Source organism: Scomber japonicus, chromosome 6, assembly GCF_027409825.1.
Source record: "Scomber japonicus isolate fScoJap1 chromosome 6, fScoJap1.pri, whole genome shotgun sequence".
Classification (NCBI taxonomy): Eukaryota; Metazoa; Chordata; class Actinopteri; order Scombriformes; family Scombridae; genus Scomber; species Scomber japonicus.
Window position 1 is genome coordinate 35003354 of NC_070583.1, and position 19498 is coordinate 35022851.

General features: G+C 39.1%; 1 protein-coding gene across 1 annotated transcript in view; it reads left to right on the plus strand.

The window, feature by feature from the left end:
• Positions 1-19498, plus strand: part of gdpd4a (glycerophosphodiester phosphodiesterase domain containing 4a) — a 36146-nt gene that overhangs the window by 14734 nt on the left and 1914 nt on the right. Inside the window, 6 exon segments of the mRNA XM_053320298.1 lie at positions 3671-3816; positions 4604-4686; positions 5874-6024; positions 7553-7771; positions 8333-8490; positions 18676-18823. Coding sequence (XP_053176273.1) covers positions 3671-3816; positions 4604-4686; positions 5874-6024; positions 7553-7771; positions 8333-8490; positions 18676-18823 — 905 coding nt within the window.

Here is a 19498-nt window from a genome sequence, read left to right on the forward strand (position 1 = left end):
CTGAATGACAGGAAGACGATTCACCCAAAATTCTGCAAGAAAAAGAAAAATCAACTTGTGACTGTGCTAAGAAATATGACATATGAGACTTCTGTGTTTCCGTCACACCTTTTAGCAGCAGGACTCAGGTTTTTTCAGGAGCCGACACGCCACCTGCCCACGTGTCTGAGCTGAGTCATGCTGAGACTCTCTCAGTGGTCTCTCAGGTCTAACAGAGCTGCACAAAAAGCACCTGTTAACATTCACACCCAGCTGGACCTCTCACTCCCTCTCTCACTTCCCTTTAATGCTGTGCTGACCCACTGAAGAGGTGGAATATATGTTCGTTAAACCTCCTTCAGATTTCAGTCCTGTTTGATTTGGCGACACCTAAACTCAGCAGCCCATCATTAAAACTACAGGTTTAATACTTCCAGCTGCTTTGTGAGAAATACGACAGAAGAACAAACAGTGTGCTTGGTTTTTTAGTTTAGTTTGTTTTTTTACATTATGTGAGGAGCAGGCTTGTGATTGTTACTTTGGAAATGTAATAGATTACAGATTACTGATTACTCTATAAATGTTATAAGTAACTATTTCAATGACTTCATCAAAGTAATGTAACTTATTACATTTGATGACTTTTCTCATTGTCTAACCAATGTTTTCATCTGTTAGGGTAAATGTTCCTTCCTTCCTTCCTTCCTTCCATCTGTCCTGCCTTCCATCTGTCCTTCCTTCTTTCCTTTCTTCCTTCCTAAGATCTAAGATCAGCTGTTAGGGTAAATGTTCCTTCCTTCCTTCCTTCCTTCCACCTTCCTTCCTTCCTTCTGTCCTTCCTTCCATCCTTCCTTCCTTCTATCCTTTCTTCCTTCAATCCTTCCATCCATACATCCTTCCTTCCTTTCTTCCTTCCTAAGATCTAAGATCAGCTGTTAGGGTAAGTGTTCCAGCTGTGTTGTCATGGGTACTGACATGATTTATAAGGGAGATCATTTCTTATAAAGCAACATTTATCTCTCATCTGAAAATGTATTGTGAGTGAAATCTTAAAGGTCTGACTTCAGATAGTTTTCCACATAACCCATGACAAACACATAAAAGTAGATTATCTTGCTGAGGAGCTTCTATCACTGTTTCTGCTTGTTTCATCCCTCCCTGCGATCTTTAATGCTGATCTACTGTTACAAAAATGACAATCTTACCACCGTGTTTCGCTAATTGAATACTTTTAATGTGAAGCCGCAGCAGTAGGAAAACCTTGGGTTTGCATCAGCAGTAACTTAATACAGCTCTGATACAGATATATGGGACTAGCATCAATGAGATAAAAGTACAACAACGGCAATACAGAGAGACGCAGTTGTTGAATGTAATCGCTGACTGACTGCTGACCAGAAGTAGTCTCAAAAATTGGGTTTAATGTAACAAACATAACATTAGATATAGTGTCAGTGATTTAATGGATGACAGTAATTATCCATCTCAATAATCAGCCATTAGTGTTCCTGGATGATTTATGAAAAGCACATTGTACATCGAGACTCCTCTTAGTTATAGACGTAAGCTAATTAAAACAGATCTTTTTACTTTGCTTTTTTACTTTGGATTTGATGAGGAAAACATTTACATGGGATTAAGCTGTGTAATGATGTCTTAAAACTCTAAATTGGGTAAATAAAGCATATCTCTGCATCATTGTACAACCAAACAAGCATGCTTATATCTATTTTGTGATATATATTAACATTTATTATGAAAGTGCATTGTTTGTTTTTCATCCAGATTTATGTTTGAACAATTTTATAGATGATGCCAACATCTTTTGTCTTGATAACTATATAAATTATTACAGTTTTTAGAGTCCTGTTTCAGCAGTTCAGTGTTCCCAGGCAGATTAGCTTCCTAACCATTCTTCCTGTTCCCATATGGCTGCTGTTCAGTCCGCCCTGCTGATCCTATCAGGAAAGATTTACCGGATATTACAAAGATTAAATTCCGGTTTCTACACTAACTCAATCCAGTATCATTTAATTGACCATTATTTATAGGCTCAAAGATGTATAGTGTGTGCAGAGATGTTTAAAATCATTAATGTGATGTACAGAACTCATATGGAGCAATCAATGCAGCAAAAATAAGTCCATCTTGAACTGGATCATGCAGAAATTACACTATACAGTACAGTATATTGAATTTTATAACAATACTGTAAATTTAGAAACAGACTCTGTTAACATTGTTGCTTGAAAACTGAAAACAAATCAAAATGAATTGATGGTGAACTTAAAGAGGTGTGTGAGGACTGTCTTCATCATAATAATATATATAATATATAAAACTCTAGAAAAACACAGGTGCTCCTGAAGTTCAAGTTTCAAATTTATTTTATTTATATAGCACTTTATATAGTCATATAGATAGATAGATAGATAGATAGATAGATAGATGCTTTATTCATCCACATTGGTGAAATTCGGGTATCCAGTAGCTCATACAGACATACATAAATAAATAAGAATATACAAAGACCTTGAGGTTAAAAACGAGTTTAAAGTTTAAGCACAATTTTAAAACCCAAAAGAAATCAGATAACAAATAAAACAGATTAAACACAGTTAGAATTTTTACTTAAAATGTAATATCGGTAAGTATCGTTATCGGGTTTTTATAACCGATGTTTGTTCTGTAGGCGTCAGCATTTCCGAGCCTGCATGAACGCAGCATGGGACGTTTACCAGCACGCGCTTGATGACGTATACAACAACAACACGCTAGATTCGTGGGTCGCTAACCGTTGCTAACCGTTGCTAACAGTGGTTAACCGTTGCTAACCGTGGCTAACCGTTGCTAATCGTTGCTAACAAGTTCATAGCGTCCACCGCCATGTATACAAACAGAAACCAGGTTTACCTCCTCGTTGTCATTTTCCCTGTTATGTTTTCGGCGAGTCTCCTCTGTGACGTCACAGCCAGAGTCCGGTGGGTCCTATCTGGGTGCTGGGTGCTACTGTGTTGGAGACACAACAGCTGAGAGGAGCGAGTGAGAGGACGTTCAGCAGCCAAGATGCCACCTAAACTCTCTAAAGTCTGTCGGCACTACACACCTGTTACACGAGATAAAAGACAAGAGACCTAAATGTGTAACGAAGCATCAGTATCACTTTAAGGCTACTTGGATTGGTACTGGTATTATAATATTTTAAATCCAGCGCTAATCTGAAGGGTCTGTTGGTGCTTGTAAAGGGTGAGAACTTCTGATTAATGAACAGGGAGCCAGTGTAAGGTTGCTAGGATGTGGTCTCGTTTCTTGGACTGTGTTAATAACCGGGTCGCAGCATTTTGGATCAGTTGTAGATGGGAAATGAGAGAAGGCGGTAATCACACAGAGAGGAAAACAAACTTCAGGCACTCATGTGGAGCAGGAACAAAATCTCCTAAAAAGCATTTATTTATGGCTAATTCCAATAAAAAATGGGATTAGTTTCTTCTGTCTTCATCTTGGGTCAAAGGGTGAACAAACATGTTTGCTTTATGTCAGTCTAATCCTAAAGTTGTTTTGTATTCCAGCTCCACGCTCGTCTTTCTCTCTAAGCTTCCACGATTATTTGAATTCAGCTGCCAAGAGTTTCAATGAGGAGTCCCTTTTTTTTAATCAGATCAATAAATAAGTCTCTTTGTTTGTTCTTCAGTGCGTCAGGTGGCCATCCTGGGTCTCTACCTGTCCATCCTGTTCTGTCTCTACCTGGTCCCTCTGGGAATGTACTCGCCCTGCATTAAAGAGGCGGGAACGCTGGGACCGGCTCCAACGCTCATCGGACACAGAGGAGCTCCGATGGTAAGATTAAACCAGACTGACAGTATTAAACTAACAAAAATCAACAATGTTCAAACTAATACTAGACTTTATCTGTCATGATCTGTCTCAGAGTTCAGACAAAAGAGGAGAACGCACCTTTAAATACAAGAAAAACGAGTAATTTATTACAGTAACTTATTTACATGACTAAACCAGAACTGTACATGTTGAATCAGTAGTGTATGGGAATGTATTGATAAGGGAAAATGTTGAGAGCTTAAAATTAACCAAACAAATTAACCCTTACATACATTTGAGAATTTGCACAACACCAGATACACATATATTTTAGCTGGATCTTTTCTTATGTGACCCACAGTATATAATAAATAGGAATAAAATGCATGTTTCTTTTTTTTGTGCACCTGTTACACGTTATTTGTATATGCAAATTAGGAAAAAAAACATAATTCAAACATGTTGTTTTATTCTTTTTAGTCTATAAAATGTTCTCCTGGAACATAAAATAATGTCTTTTCTCCATTAATAAACAGAATACACTCTTACAACTTCCTTATTAAGGATTAATCGAACATTTATTAGTGACTGATCGGGAATTTATGAATTGGTGTAGAGACTAATTATGAGTCAAAAGGGTTGTGACAAGAAAAGGAAGGCTGTCGCTGATGATGGGAGAGAGAAAGATGGAGTTATAGTCAGTTATACTGGTTATGATATTATGTTGGATATGTTGTAAATGTGTACTGTGTGTGTGTGTGTGTGTGTGTGTGTGTGTGTGTGTGTGTGTGTGTGTGTGTGTGTGTAGCTTGCTCCAGAGAACACCATGATGTCTTTTGAGAAGGCGGTGGAGTCTGGAGGAGAAGGACTGCAGACTGATGTCACCATCAGGTACTCCACTCTGCACTCATCATCTGTCTGTATATATATGGGAAAATGTGTTCTTATAATACTAAATAGTTATAACTAATAATAAATAAATATACATAGTTGTGAGATAACTTCTGTTGTGATTCAGCGCTATATAAATAATGATTGACCCACAGAACAAGCTGTAGTTGGAGCAAAGTGATGAAATCATCCACAGTGTGTAGTAACAGCAGAACAAGTGTTTTATCCTGCTGCTAAATTTATCAGCGGAGCAGTTGGTCAACAGTGAGCTCACGCTGAGTCGGTGCCTTGGTGCTAATTGTGCGGAGCGGAGGCTAGCGTGCTACAGTCAGCGCTAAGGTGATTACTGCCATAATAATCCAGTTAGCCGTTAGCCTTTCCATTAGCCTGGTGGGTGACACACAGTCGGCCCTGAAAACAGGAGGATTAACACCGCGACATGACTCACCGCTAGTGGGTTAGTTTAATCCCAGGCTGCTGGTGACCCCCGCCAGTCTGTGTGTGTGTGTGTGTGTGTGTGTGTGTGTGTGTGTGTGTGTGTGTGTGTGTGTGTTCTGCATGAATGACTTTGCCTACTTGGCAGTTCCAGTGTAATTAAGCTGTCAAGGGTTTTATGTGAATGTACATACTGGAAGTGATACCATCTGTGTGATTAATCGAGATGACAGGCTGACTGTGTGTGTGTGTGTGTGTGTGTGTGTGTGTGTGTGTGTGTGTGAAAGTGAGAGTGTGTGTGTTAATAAATTATGCTTATTGTTGACTTAAATGCTCCTTTCCCTTTCCCTCCTCTCCTTTATTTATATTCTCTTTTCTCACAATATTATCAGATGTTATTGGCCTATCATAGATATATCAGTATTGGTGTTTATGTGTCTGATATGTGCCAATATGTTATTTTAAAGATATGTAAGCTGCATTTTTTTGTAGATTTGATCCCTTTTCTTAATTAAAGTTTAATATATACATCTTATTAATTCCAAGTGAAATTAAGTTTAATCTTAAACCATACATACCTCCATTACATATCTTTGTTGGAAGTGTTTATGTGTATATTTAAGATTATTGGACTATTGATATGAGGATTGTTTTACTCCCTAATATCAGTGTTGGCATCGGATCCAAACATCCAGTATCATTCAGCCCCTACTTCTCACTCTTAACCTCACACATTGTCTTCCTCGGTGTAGTTACGACGGCGTTCCCTTCCTGATGCACGACTCCACGCTGAGGAGAACCACTAACGTCGCCGAGGTTTTCCCCAACCGGACGCACCTCGACGCCTCCATGTTCACCTGGGCCGAGCTGCAGCAGCTGAACGCCGGCGACTGGTTCCTATTGGTGAGAGACACACACACACACACACACACACACACACACACACACACACACAAACTTAATGTAAAATCACATTGTCACAATCATTTCATGAGAAGGAGTAAAAAAATATTTCATTCCAACTTTATGGGCGACCGTGTAGAAGACAATTCATGGTAAAAAGGAAGTTAACCTTTATGTCGTCCTCCTGGGTTAAATTGACCCTGTCTGTTTTGACTCTTCCTTCCTTCCTTCCTTCCTTCCTTCTCTCTTTCCTCCCTTCCTTCCTTCCTTCCTTCCTTCCTTCTCTCTTTCCTCCCTCCTTCTCTCTTTCTTTCCTCCCCCTACCTTCCTCCCTTCCTTCTTTCCTCTGTCCTTCCTCTTCCTTCCTTCCTTCCTCCCTCCTTCCCTCCTTCCTTCCTCCCTCCTTTCCTTCCTTCCTCCCTCCTTTCCTTCCTTTCTTCCGCCCTTCCTTTCTTGACTTGAGGACAACAGGAGGGTTAATATATCTATTAGATACGTTTTGACTTCTTTCTACTTCTTTTCAGGCATGTATACTGGTGTAGTTTATAAGAGTTGGTGTATTGATTTCACTTTGTTTACTTTAATTTCATTTCTTTAATTGAATTTGTCTTTCCCTTTTTTTTTTTGCATGTTTGAAATTAAAATTTAATGAAACATTCAATCAACCCAGCATTGGTTGACACTAATCATTGTTCATTAAAGTTGAATCAGGATCTGTTACGATGAACCCAGAGCTAAAAATAATAAATCTGTTATTAGACAGAAGACAGATGGGAGCGCTCTGAGCGCCCCAATAAAAAGTTCAAATCAATTTGTCTGCATGTAATAATAAAAATGTACCAACCAATAAATTCTCTGTTTTTGTGTGTGAGGAAAAACTACCAGAATAATTCAGCAGAACTATGAAGTTCAGGGGTGTCAAACATGCGGCCCATGGGCCAGAAACGGCCTGCCGAGGGGTCCACTTTGGCCCACTTTCCTTCCTGTCTTTTTTTCCTTCCTTCCTTCCTTCCTTCCTTCCTTCCTTCCTTCCTTCCATTTGTCCTTCCTCCCTTCCTTCCATATTTCCTTCCTTCATTCCTTCTTCCCTGTCATCTTTCCTTCCTGTCTTTTTTTCCTTCCTTCCATCTTTCCTCCCTTTCATCTTTCCTCCCTTTCATCTTTCCTTCCTGTCCTTTTTCCAACCTTTCCATTATTTTCTTTCTTCCCTCCTCACTTTTATTCTTTCCTTCCTTCCACCTGTCTTTCCTTTCTTCTCCTTCTCCTTCCTTCCCACCTTCCTTCCATTTGTCCTTCCTCCCTTCCTTCCTTCCTTCCTTCCTTCATTCTTTTTAATAATCCGGCCCACATGAGATCAGATTGGACTGTTTGAGGCCCTTGAATGAAAATGAGTTTGAAACCTCTGTTCTAGTTAGTTTTCTGTGTATTTGATGACTTCTCTTTCTCTCTCTCTCTCTCTCTCTCTCTCTCTCTCTCTCTCTCTCTCTCTCTCTCTCTCTCTCTCTCTCTCTCTCTCTCTTTCTCACAGAGGGATCCGTTCGGTACGGTGTCGTCCCTGTCGGAGGTGGACCGCTCCCACGCTCAGAACCAGTCCGTTCCCTCGCTGGCCCAGTTCCTGGAGGTGGCTGCTCGGAGTGGCAGACTGGTGCTGTTTGACCTGCGCAGGCCACCGTACGGACATCCTTACAGTCAGTCGTACATTAACGTCACTCTGCAGGTGGTGCAGGAACACATCAACTCATCTCAGGTAAACGGACTGCAAAAAAAAGGAAAATATGTGTTACTAAAATTATATTATAGGAGTTATATAAGTTATATTACATGATTTAACACAGTGTAGCTGTACTGTAGGGCTGGGCAATATATCGAAATTATATTGATATCGTGATATGAGACTAGATATTGTCTTAGATTTTGGATATGGTAATATTGTGATATCTCATCAGAGTTGTTGTTTCCTTGTTTTAAAGCTGCATTACCTCAGCAAAAAGTAGTTCATTCAAGTGTACTACGACTATACTTGTTTCATACTAAAACTGAGGCAGTATACTTGAAGTTTACTTTTTATATATTTTATATACTTAAGAATAGTATAGTGAAGTATACTTGGCTTAAGACTAAGACTTACACTTCTACTTTAATACTAAAGCTTATACTTGTACTTTAGTAAACTTTTTATTTCCTTCCTCCCTCCTTTCCTTCCTTCTTCCTTCCTCCCTCCTTTCCTCCCTTCCTGTCTCCTTTCCTTCCTTCCTCTTTTCCTTCCTTCTTCCTCCATCTGTGCTTTGTACCCATGTGTGTGTTTTAGGTGCTGTGGCTGCCGTCTGAGGACAGGGAGATAGTTCAGGCCGTGGATCCGGAGCTGCAGCAGACGTCCGGAGAAAAGGCTTCAATTCAGGAGCTGACAGACAACCACATCTCCAGACTGCACCTGCACTACAGCTTCATGTCACAGCAGCAGATCAGGTGAGCACACACAGGAAGCTTTAGAGCAGCTAGAAGAACATGTGTGAGTGCTGCATTCATGTTAAAATCACAGTTTAGCAGTAAAACACAGACAGGAAGTAGAAATAGACCGTGATGTTTGCAGAACTCAGCATCTTACCGACTAAGAGAGAGACGCTGTAACAGACTTTACAGATCTACGCAGATATTTTCATTACTGTGTGTGTGTGTATGTCTGTCTGTGTGTGTGTCTGTGTGTGTGTCTGTGTGTGTGTGTATGTGTGTGTCTGTTTGTGTGTATGTCTGTGTGTGCATGTGTGTGTGTGTGTGTGTGTGTGTGTGTGTGCATGTCTGTCTGTGTGTGTGTGTGTGTGCTTTGTGTAACTTAATGAAGGTTATCTAACTACACTAATTAAAGTCCTCTGCAACAAACAGTGTTCAGAAATATTTCTACTCAGGGGTGAAATCTAGCCAGTGTGGGGGGGGGGGGGGCAGAGTTGTATAACATGTTTACACACAGTTCATATTCAGTGGTGCGTTTCTAATATTAGAGGAAGCCAATCAGCTTGGAGATCTCACATTTACCTGCTTTCACAAACCAGAACAGAGCGAGTGCCGTTACCGCTGGTTTCTCATTGGTGCTTATATCCCGTGTGTTGGGAACAATAGGATTTAAAAGGCTTTCGTAAACAAAACAAAAAAAGGAAAAAACCCAAAGTGTGATTTATTTTCTCTTTCCAAATACTGTAAAGCACTCGATTGTTGGTAACACAGGAATTATATGCATTAAAGTCCGTCTGATACTGGATTATTGGGGCCGATACCGATATTAAGGAGTAAAAAAATCCCGATGTCAACATACAGGCTGGTAAATATATTTATATACTCACACAAGATAAGATATTCCTTTATTTAGACCCATGATGAGGACATTTTCATTATAACAGCAGCAAAGTGGAGGAATTCATAAAGTCTGCTGTTGCTGTGAAACCTCTAATGAACCAGCAGCAGATGATCAAATAGTTAACAAGGTAGTTAGTCATGTAGCTTGGTCCTAGTCTACTAATGGTTTTGTATGTAAGGAGGGAGGATCTTATTCAATCAAGCTGAAATGTGAATGAGCTGAAGTCTCTCAGTAAAAAGTGCATTAATGGTGCTTTTCCAATATACAGTTCTAGCACGACTCGACTCCTTACGTTAGGGGGGGGCGGGGTTATTGAGACCAACCACAACAAACAAGACTGTGTGGTGAATAGATAAGGAGTGAATTATCCCTTCAACATTTGACTAATGGGGAAATTCATGCGTTGTGAGTTAGCTGTGCTCTACCAGCTAACGTTACTTACAACAAAGGCTAACGTAACCGTCTCAATCCCGCTGAGCAGCACAAAAACGTTGTATCTGCTGTGTTTGGATAGCTAACGTTAGCTTACAACAAAGGCTAACGTAACCGTCTCAATCCTGTCAAGCAGCACAAACACGTTGTATCTGCCGTGTTTGGACGGCTAACGTTAGCTTACAACAAAGGCTAACGTAACCATCTCAATCCTGTCGAGCAGCACAAGTATGTTGTATCTGCCTTGTGTGGATGGCTAACGTTAGCTTACAACAATGGCTAATGTAACCGTCTCAATCCTGTCAAGCAGCACAAACGCGTTGTATCTGCCATGTTTGGATGGCTAACGTTAGCTTACAACAAAGGCTAACCTAACCATCTCTTGGATGCGAGCCAGGAGCAACAGCTGTACAAACGCTTGTCTGCCATTGTTGTTGTTGTTGCTTCGGAGTTGGCGCGAGTCTTTATGGGAAAGCAGCGAACGTAACTGCGGTGACATCATTACGTGGCATCGCAAGAACCTCGAGCAGTGGGAAAGCAAACTGGTTCTCAGCTGTTAAAAGCACCAGCACTGGAACTTCTTTGGTGTAAAAGGTGTGCGTGTGTGTGTGTGTGTGTGTGTGTGTGTGTGTGTGTGTGTGAGTGACTTAATTATATAACTGAAGGTACAGATGGCCGTTGTGTCCTCAGTGTCCTCGTCTGTCGCTGCTTGAACAACCTCAGGGAAGTGACAGGAAGTGACAGGAAGTGAGGGGAGGTGAGAGAAGTTCATGGCAGGGGTGTGAAGAGGATGAAGAAGAGAGCCACAGCAGGTGGAAAGCAGTTAAATTTGGCTTCTTAGAGCTCTGGCACCAATTAAAATATATCATAAATATTTACAATCCTATATATAAAAGGAGAGAGAGATAAAAATAAAGGTTGTATTTCATAACGGTGACAAAGAGTTCAGAAAGTTGAAAGGAGTGGAGGTGGTTTAGAAGAGAGGAGTGTCTGATTAGATAAGAGAGCGAGAGAGTAAGAGGTGGATTAACATCACAAGAGAGAAGAAGAAGAAGAGTGGGAGGTAATTGTACGAGAAGTGTGGGAGAACAAGCTGGACTCTGGAGAGAGGCGAGGAAGACGACCGAGTGACTCACACACCGTTCCCCTGAAATAGTTTCTCTTTCTTTCACTCGTTTATCTCATCGAAAAACATGAGAATGTCAGCTTTGATAGGTGCTGCGTTTGGATGAATCATGGCTGGAAATGTGGAAATAGTTGTATTTAAGTAATGCATGAGTAGATATTATTATTATTATGAGTAGTGTTACGTGAGCAGGACATTCAAATTACAAGTTTTAATTCACAAATGATTCATTTTTGGGTTTTGCCTAAAATAAAACTTAAAGTCCGTGTAAAGTAAGAATAAATATGTGTTCTGAGTTTGACATACCACAGAAAAGTGTGTTGTTAACCACCCTGCCAAATTTGAATGATTAAAAAAAACGCTAAATATATGAAATTAGGCTTCAAAGTTGTGTAAAAATCAGCCTCTTTCTCTGCTCCCAAACGCTGAAGCCCCGCCCCCTACCAAGTGTCACCTGTCAATCAAAGTCACCACCTCTACCAGATAGATGGACGCTATGTCTCAGAGCTTTCTGCTGCTAACTCAGCTGCTAGCTTGGCTGCTAACTCAGCTAACTGGCTAACTGTAGACTGTAGTAGTAGTAGTGTGTGCTGAATGTATTTCTACCTCTACAGCAGCAGGGGCGGGTTTATGCTAATCACTAAATCCTGAACACAGAAATGTTGAAACACAGTTTGTGAAGCCTAGCTCCACAATTCAAATCTAAATGGTTGAAATGCTTTTTACACATTTTTTAGAAATACATTTATGACCTATTTAATGTGTTTAGAAGAAAATGTCTGAATTCACTTTACACAGTCTTTAAGTTACTTTATTGTTTCTGATTGTTGATTAAGCGAAATTAATCCTCACATACTGTTCATATTCAAACTCTTCACAGTATCCGTCATCAGTCACAGATAGTAAGTGAGATTAATCCTTAAATGAAGTATCAGAGAGCAGAGAGAGTTTATTATTCAGTTTATACACTTCTTATTTATGGAGGAAAAAAAAGAACTATATTAAATGTGAAGAATGCAATGGTATCTTAAAATAAAAAATAACATGTATCAGCTGCACTTAAATGTTTTAAAGAGAAGTCATCAAATTTCAGGCTAAAAGTAAGAAGAATTTAGATTGTATTGTAATGTAAAAATGAGTCTAATTTGAGTTTGTGAGGATTAAGTATTTATTACACTGTTGGACTTTAAATGACTTTAAATTTTTAAGGTTTCAATAAAACCTTTGCAGATTTATTTAAGACCCAGTGAATAAAAATGACTTTCTCTCCACTTTTAATCATTTGTCCCTGAGTTAATTGCTTATTTATCTCTTATTATGTGCCGAATATGTGTCTAAAATCAGTATTTTTTACATTGTAACGTCTTTTCAGAGGTATTTACAAAAGTCAATCCAATCAAATGTGACTTTTAGTGAGCAGCCGGCGAAACTGCACTTAAAAAATCTGTGAGTGGAGAGAGAGAGGAAGAGAAATGTGTTTTAATATCAGTTTTATATCCGACAACGATAACCGAAAATACGAGAGTTTAATCGATCAGTAATGTGACTTTTCATGCTTCCCCCTTTTTTTTATAGCACCAATATTAAAAGTGTTACAGTAAAAGCTGCGATAGAAACAGTTAAATTTGGATTTGAGTGCAAAACAATGTTTCTTTGTGTTATAGAAAATAAGGGCTGTTACGTCTCATTGAGATAAATCATTTGAGTTTAACTGTTTGAACTGTGTCATAACCACAGAGATGATGGGACACACTCCTGGTTTTATTATCTGGCAGAGTATAATTTCCTCTCAGCTCTGATCTTCATCTTCACGGAAAAATCAATGTCTCTGTATCTCTCTCGCTCCGTCTCTGTCTCTGATCGCTCCTCCTCTTCCTCTGTCTGTTCTTCGGCCTCGCTCTTTCTGTTTACCTCGACAGATGATCATTAGACTTTCAAAGGAGGTTTCAAAGGGACTCATTTTAACATCTGTGTGTGTGTGTGTGTGTGTGTGTGTGTGTGTGTGTGTGTGTGAGAGAGAGAGAGAGAGAGAGAGAAAGAAAGAAAGAGAGAGGTGACCTGAATACCACCTTAGTAAATTTACACAATTACAGTTTGAGGTACTTGTACTTGACTGTAGTACAGTTTGAGGTACTTGTACTTTACTGTAGTACAGTTTGAGGTACTAGTACTTTACTGCAGTACAGTTTGAGGTACTTGTACTGTACTGTAGTGAGGTACTAGTACTTGACTGTAGTACAGTTTGAGGTACGTGTACTGTACTGTAGTGAGGTACTTGTACTTTGCCGTAGTGCAGTTTGAGGTACTTGTACTTTGCTGTAGTACAGTTTGAGGTACTTGTACTTGACTTTAGTACAGTTTGAGGTACTTGTACTTTACTGCAGTACTTGTACTTTACTGCAGTACAGTTTGAGGTACTAGTACTTTACTGTAGTACAGTTTGAGGTACTTGTACTTTACTGTAGTACAGTTTGAGGTACTAGTACTTTCTTGTAGTACAGTTTGAGGTACTTGTACTTTACTGTAGTAGAGTTTGAGGTACTTGTACTTTCTTGTAGTACAGTTTGAGGTACTTATACTTTACTGTAGTACAGTTTGAGGTACTTGTACTGTACTGTAGTACAGTTTGAGGTACTTGTACTTGACTGTAGTACAGTTTGAGGTTCTTGTACTTTACTGTAGTACAGTTTGAGGTACTAGTACTTTACTGTAGTATTTCCATGTGATGCTACTTTCTACTCCACTACATTTATTTAACAGCTTTAGTTACTTTTCAGATGCAGATTTGACACGATGGAAAATATAACAAGCTTTTAAAATACAACACATTGTTAAAGATGAAACCAGTCAGCAGTGTGTAGTCGGCTCACATCTCAGATGTCTATGAGTTGTGAACAGCTCCACCAAATACTGATTCTTCCCTCTAAACCTCTCACATGCTTTCATTTCAATAAATGTTCAAATTATCCAATATTTCAGCAAAAATCAAAGATTAGAGAAAAAGTCCAAAAACTTTGGAGGGGCTCCACCCCTAGGTTGGGAACCACTGGACTAAACTAGCTAACTGTATATAAAGTAGTGTAAACTAGCTAACTGTAAATAAAGTAGTGTAAACTAGCTAACTGTATATAAAGTAGTGTAAACTAGCTAACTGTATATAAAGTAGCGTAAACTAGCTAACTGTATATAAAGTAGCGTAAACTAGCTAACTGTATATAAAGTAGCGTAAACTAGCTAACTGTATATAAAGTAGAGTAAACTAGCTAACTGTATATAAAGTAGTGTAAACTAGCTAACTGTATATAAAGTAGAGTAAACTAGCTAACTGTATATAAAGTAGTGTAAACTAGCTAACTGTATATAAAGTAGTGTAAACTAGCTAACTGTATATAAAGTAGTGTTAACTAGCTAACTGTCTATAAAGTAGTATAAACTAGCTAACTGTATATAAAGTAGTGTAAACTAGCTAACTGTATATAAAGTAGTGTAAACTAGCTAACTGTATATAAAGTAGAGTAAACTAGCTAACTGTATATAAAGTAGTGTAAACTAGCTAACTGTATATAAAGTAGTGTTAACTAGCTAACTGTATATAAAGTAGTATAAACTAGCTAACTGTATATAAAGTAGTGTAAACTAGCTAACTGTATATAAAGTAGTGTAAACTAGCTAACTGTATATAAAGTAGTATAAACTAGCTAACTGTATATAAAGTAGTATAAACTAGCTAACTGTATATAAGGTAGTGTAAACTAGCTAACTGTATATAAAGTAGTATAAACTAGCTAACTGTATATAAAGTAGAGTAAACTAGCTAACTGTATGTAAAGTAGTGTAAACTAGCTAACTGTATATAAAGTAGTGTTAACTAGCTAACTGTCTATAAAGTAGTATAAACTAGCTAACTGTATATAAAGTAGTGTAAACTAGCTAACTGTATATAAAGTAGAGTAAACTAGCTAACTGTATATAAAGTAGTGTAAACTAGCTAACTGTATATAAAGTAGTGTTAACTAGCTAACTGTATATAAAGTAGAGTAAACTAGCTAACTGTATATAAAGTAGTATAAACTAGCTAACTGTATATAAAGTAGTGTAAACTAGCTAACTGTATATAAAGTAGTATAAACTAGCTAACTGTATATAAGGTAGTATAAACTAGCTAACTGTATGTAAAGTAATGTAAACTAGCTAACTGTATATAAAGTAGTATAAACTAGCTAACTGTATATAAAGTAGAGTAAACTAGCTAACTGTATGTAAAGTAGTGTAAACTAGCTAACTGTATATAAGGTAGTATAAACTAGCTAACTGTATATAAAGTAGTATAAACTAGCTAACTGTATATAAGGTAGTATAAACTAGCTAACTGTATGTAAAGTAATGTAAACTAGCTAACTGTATATAAAGTAGTATAAACTAGCTAACCGTATATAAAGTAGTATAAACTAGCTAACTGTATGTAAAGTAATGTAAACTAGCTAACTGTATATAAAGTAGTATAAACTAGCTAACTGTATATAAAGTAGTGTAAACTAGCTAACTGTATATAAAGTAGTGTAAACTAGCTAACTTTATATAAAGTAGTATAAACTAGCTCCACCTCCAGCAGCTACAACAGTAACATGCTGCTCTAACACTGATGCTTCACTATTAATAATCTAATGATGTCATATATAATAATATATCACTACTTTTACTGTAATACTGCATACTACACCACTCATAATACTGCAGTACTTTTACTGTAGGAGGGTTTTTCATGCAGTACTTTTACTTGTAATGGAGTATTTGTACATAGCAGTAAAGCTAAATGTTGAGCAGCTTTTAACTGAGACTTTACTGTAAATGAGGAAACACAGTTTGAATCCACAGTGCGGCTCCTCGTCCTGATAACCGTCCCTGTTCTTTAAACACAACAAGCTCCACTCTGGGATCAGAGTTCATTGTTCTCTCCCTTCAGATCTGATTGGTGTAACCAACATGTGATGCTGCATTCCCTGCAGGATCACATGATCAGATCAAAGTTCAAACCTATTTCATTTATCAGGAAGTGAAGCTCAGACAGTCGTTGCCTCTGAGAGCTGAAATGGCGCAGAGAGATCAGCTGGACCGAGAATCCTTCTCTTGTTCGATCTGTCTGGATCTACTGAAAGATCCGGTGACTACTACCTGTGGACACAGTTACTGTATGAGCTGTATTAAATCATACTGGGATGGAGAGGATCAGAGGAAGATCTACAGCTGCCCTCAGTGCAGAGAGGCCTTCACACCGAGGCCTGTCCTGAAGAAAAACACCATGTTAGCAGCTTTAGTGGAGCAGCTGAAGAAGACTGGACTCCAAGCTGCTCCTGCTGATCACTGCTATGCTGGACCTGAAGATGTGGCCTGTGATTTCTGCACTGGGAGGAAGCTGAAAGCCTTCAAGTCCTGTCTGCAGTGTCTGGCCTCTTACTGTGAGAATCACCTCCAGCCTCATTATGATGTAAGTCCATTAAAGAAACACAAGCTGGTGGAGCCCTCCAAGAAGCTCCAGGAGAACATCTGCTCTCGTCATGGTAGGGTGACGGAGATTTTCTGCCGCACTGATCAGCAGATTATCTGTTATCTGTGCACTATGGATGATCATAAAGGCCACAACACAGTCTCAGCTGTAGCAGAAAGGACTGAGAGGCAGAGAGAGCTCAACGTGAGTCAACTAAACATCCAGCAGAGAATCCAGGACAGAGAGAAAGATGTGAAGCTGCTTCAACAGGAGGTGGAGGCCGTCAGTCGCTCTGCTGATAAAGCAGTGGAGGACAGTGAGAAGATCTTCACTCAGCTGATCCGTCTCCTCCAGAAAAGAAGCTCTGATGTGAAGCAGCAGATCAGATCCCAGCAGGAAACTGAAGTGAGTGGAGTCAAAGAGCTTCAGGAGAAGCTGCAGCAGGAGATCACTGAGCTGAAGAGGAAAGACGCTGAACTGAAGCAGCTCTCACACACAGAGGATCACAACCAGTTTCTACACAACTACCCCTCAGTGTCACAACTCAGTGAACTTACAGACTCCATCAATATCCGTCCTCTGAGATACTTTGAGGATGTGACAGCAGCTGTGTCAGAGCTCAGAGATAAACTACAGGACATCCTGAGGGACGAATGGACAAACATCTCAGCAGCAGTGACTGAAGTGGTTATACTGCCAGAACCAGAACCCAAGACCAGAGATGAGTTCTTAAGATATTCACGTGAAATCACTCTGGATCCAAACACAGCAAACACAAAGCTGTTATTATCTGAGGGGAACAGAAAAGTAGAAGAGACGAGAAAACAACAGTCATATTCTAGTCACACAGACAGATTCACTGATCATGAACAGGTCCTGAGTAGAAAGAGTCTGACTGGACGTTGTTACTGGGAGGTGGAGTGTAGAGGAGGAGTTAATGTAGCAGTCACATACAAGAATATCAGCAGAGCAGGAGATGAATCTATATTTGGACATAATGACAAATCTTGGTCTTTATATTGTGACAGTCATGGTTATTTCTTTTACTTCAACAACATTACTACTCTCGTCTCAGGTCCTGATTGCTCCAGAGTCGGAGTGTACCTGGATCACAGAGCAGGTATTCTGTCCTTCTACAGCGTCTCTGAAACCATGACTCTCCTCCACAGAGTCCAGACCACATTCACTCAGCCTCTCTATGCTGGACTTTGTGTTTGTTATGGTGGATCCACAGTTGAGTTGTGTAAAGTAAAATAGACAGAAGTCATTTCAGACTTCATGTGTCAGATGTTGTAATTCTTCATGTTTTTGTCTCCATGTTTCTGAGCTGCTCAGAGATCAGCTGACATGCTAATAGTGATATTCAACACTTTGTTTACTTTATGTATGTGTCGTTTATATGTTCAGTTTCTTTAAATGTGACTTTTTCCTTTGTGTTTTTATCCATGGAGGCTCTCACTGCTCATCACCATGTTTTTAACCTTCACTGACATTTCTTCAGATGAAAATGTGAACTTCTCTTTGTTCTAAATGTTAGTTTCATGTTTGTATTGATGTATTTGTGTCTGTTGTTTCTTAAACAGAGAAAACAGCAGAACTTCATCACAGATATTTTGTTCTCATCACTTTGTAAATTCATAAAGAAATGTTCAATCAAACTGTAATGATCATGATAATAATCATTAATGATGTTCTTGTACATAGCTGACATTCTGGGTTACACTAACTGACTGTGTGGATGAAGTCAATCTGAACATGAAATCATTGATCACACTTTACTGATTGGATGTGTCAACAATCTGAAGCTTCAATAATCAATAAACACGATTTTATCAACAGTGATCAAAGTGTTTTCTTCTCATTCAAAGCTTGTGTACTTTTACTGTAATACTGCATACTACATCACTATAATACTGCAGTACTTTTACTGTAATACTGCATACTACATCACTATAATACTGCAGTACTTTTACTGTAATACTGCATACTACATCACTCATAATACTGCAGTACTTTTACTTGTAATAGAGTAGTTTTACATTGCTATTTTGGTACTTTGTCTCTGTCTCATCCCTTTATTCATTACTGTGTTTCACTCTTCTGCAGTAATCAAATGTCTTTACTGACATTAATGTCGACGGTTAAATTCCTGCCACTGCTGTGTCAGTTTGTATGGGTCAATAAAGATTCACCTTATCTTATCAATAAAGCACAAACTGATGTAACTAAAGGTCATTTTTCTTCCTCTCTCCTCTGCAGTAAGTACCGCTCAGTGAACATCAGCACTAACCTGTATGTGATCAACCAGCCGTGGCTCTACACGCTGGCCTGGTGCTGCGGAGCTCAGTCTGTCACCACCAACTCCATCCACATCCTGTCCAACATCGACCGGCCGCTCTTCCTCATGGTGAGCCTCATGTTGAGCCTCATGTTGGACTCAGTCATCAGACATTACGATCCTCCAGAAAGATCGCATCGTGTTTCTTAAAGGTTTAGTTGACTCTGCTGCTGTTTGCTTTTGTTTACCTACAAAATAAGCTGAAGGCTTCTGTGACGTCATGTAAAGCACAAAAAAAGGCCTTTAAACATTTACAAAAGGCCACCAGGGGGCGACCGTCTCTATACAAGTCAATGGAGAATTCACCAACTTCTCACTTGATTTCTAACCTCAATAAACGTTTTCAAAATGTGTTTATGGTCTCAATCGCTAGTTTAAAGCCTTCTTCAATGCAGTATGATGTTCATTTGTGACATTTTGGCCTCCCTGATTTTATATGTGACGATAAAGCAGGGTATGCATTAGGGCGTGGCTACGTCCTGATTGACAGGTTGATTGACCGATGTCCTTGAGATCCAGCCCTCGCAACCATAGCAACCTCCTCGCTCCGCCCATGGCTCCGCCTCATGCCCATATAAGTAGAATCCGTGTTTACATTTTTCCCAGCATGCACCATAAATTTTCAAGATGGCGCTGCCTAGATTAGAAACTATTGGCTTCCGAGCAGCAGTCCACAAATCAATGGGTGACGTCACGGATGTTACGTCATTTTCTTTTATACAGTCTGTGGTTGTAACAAGTTGT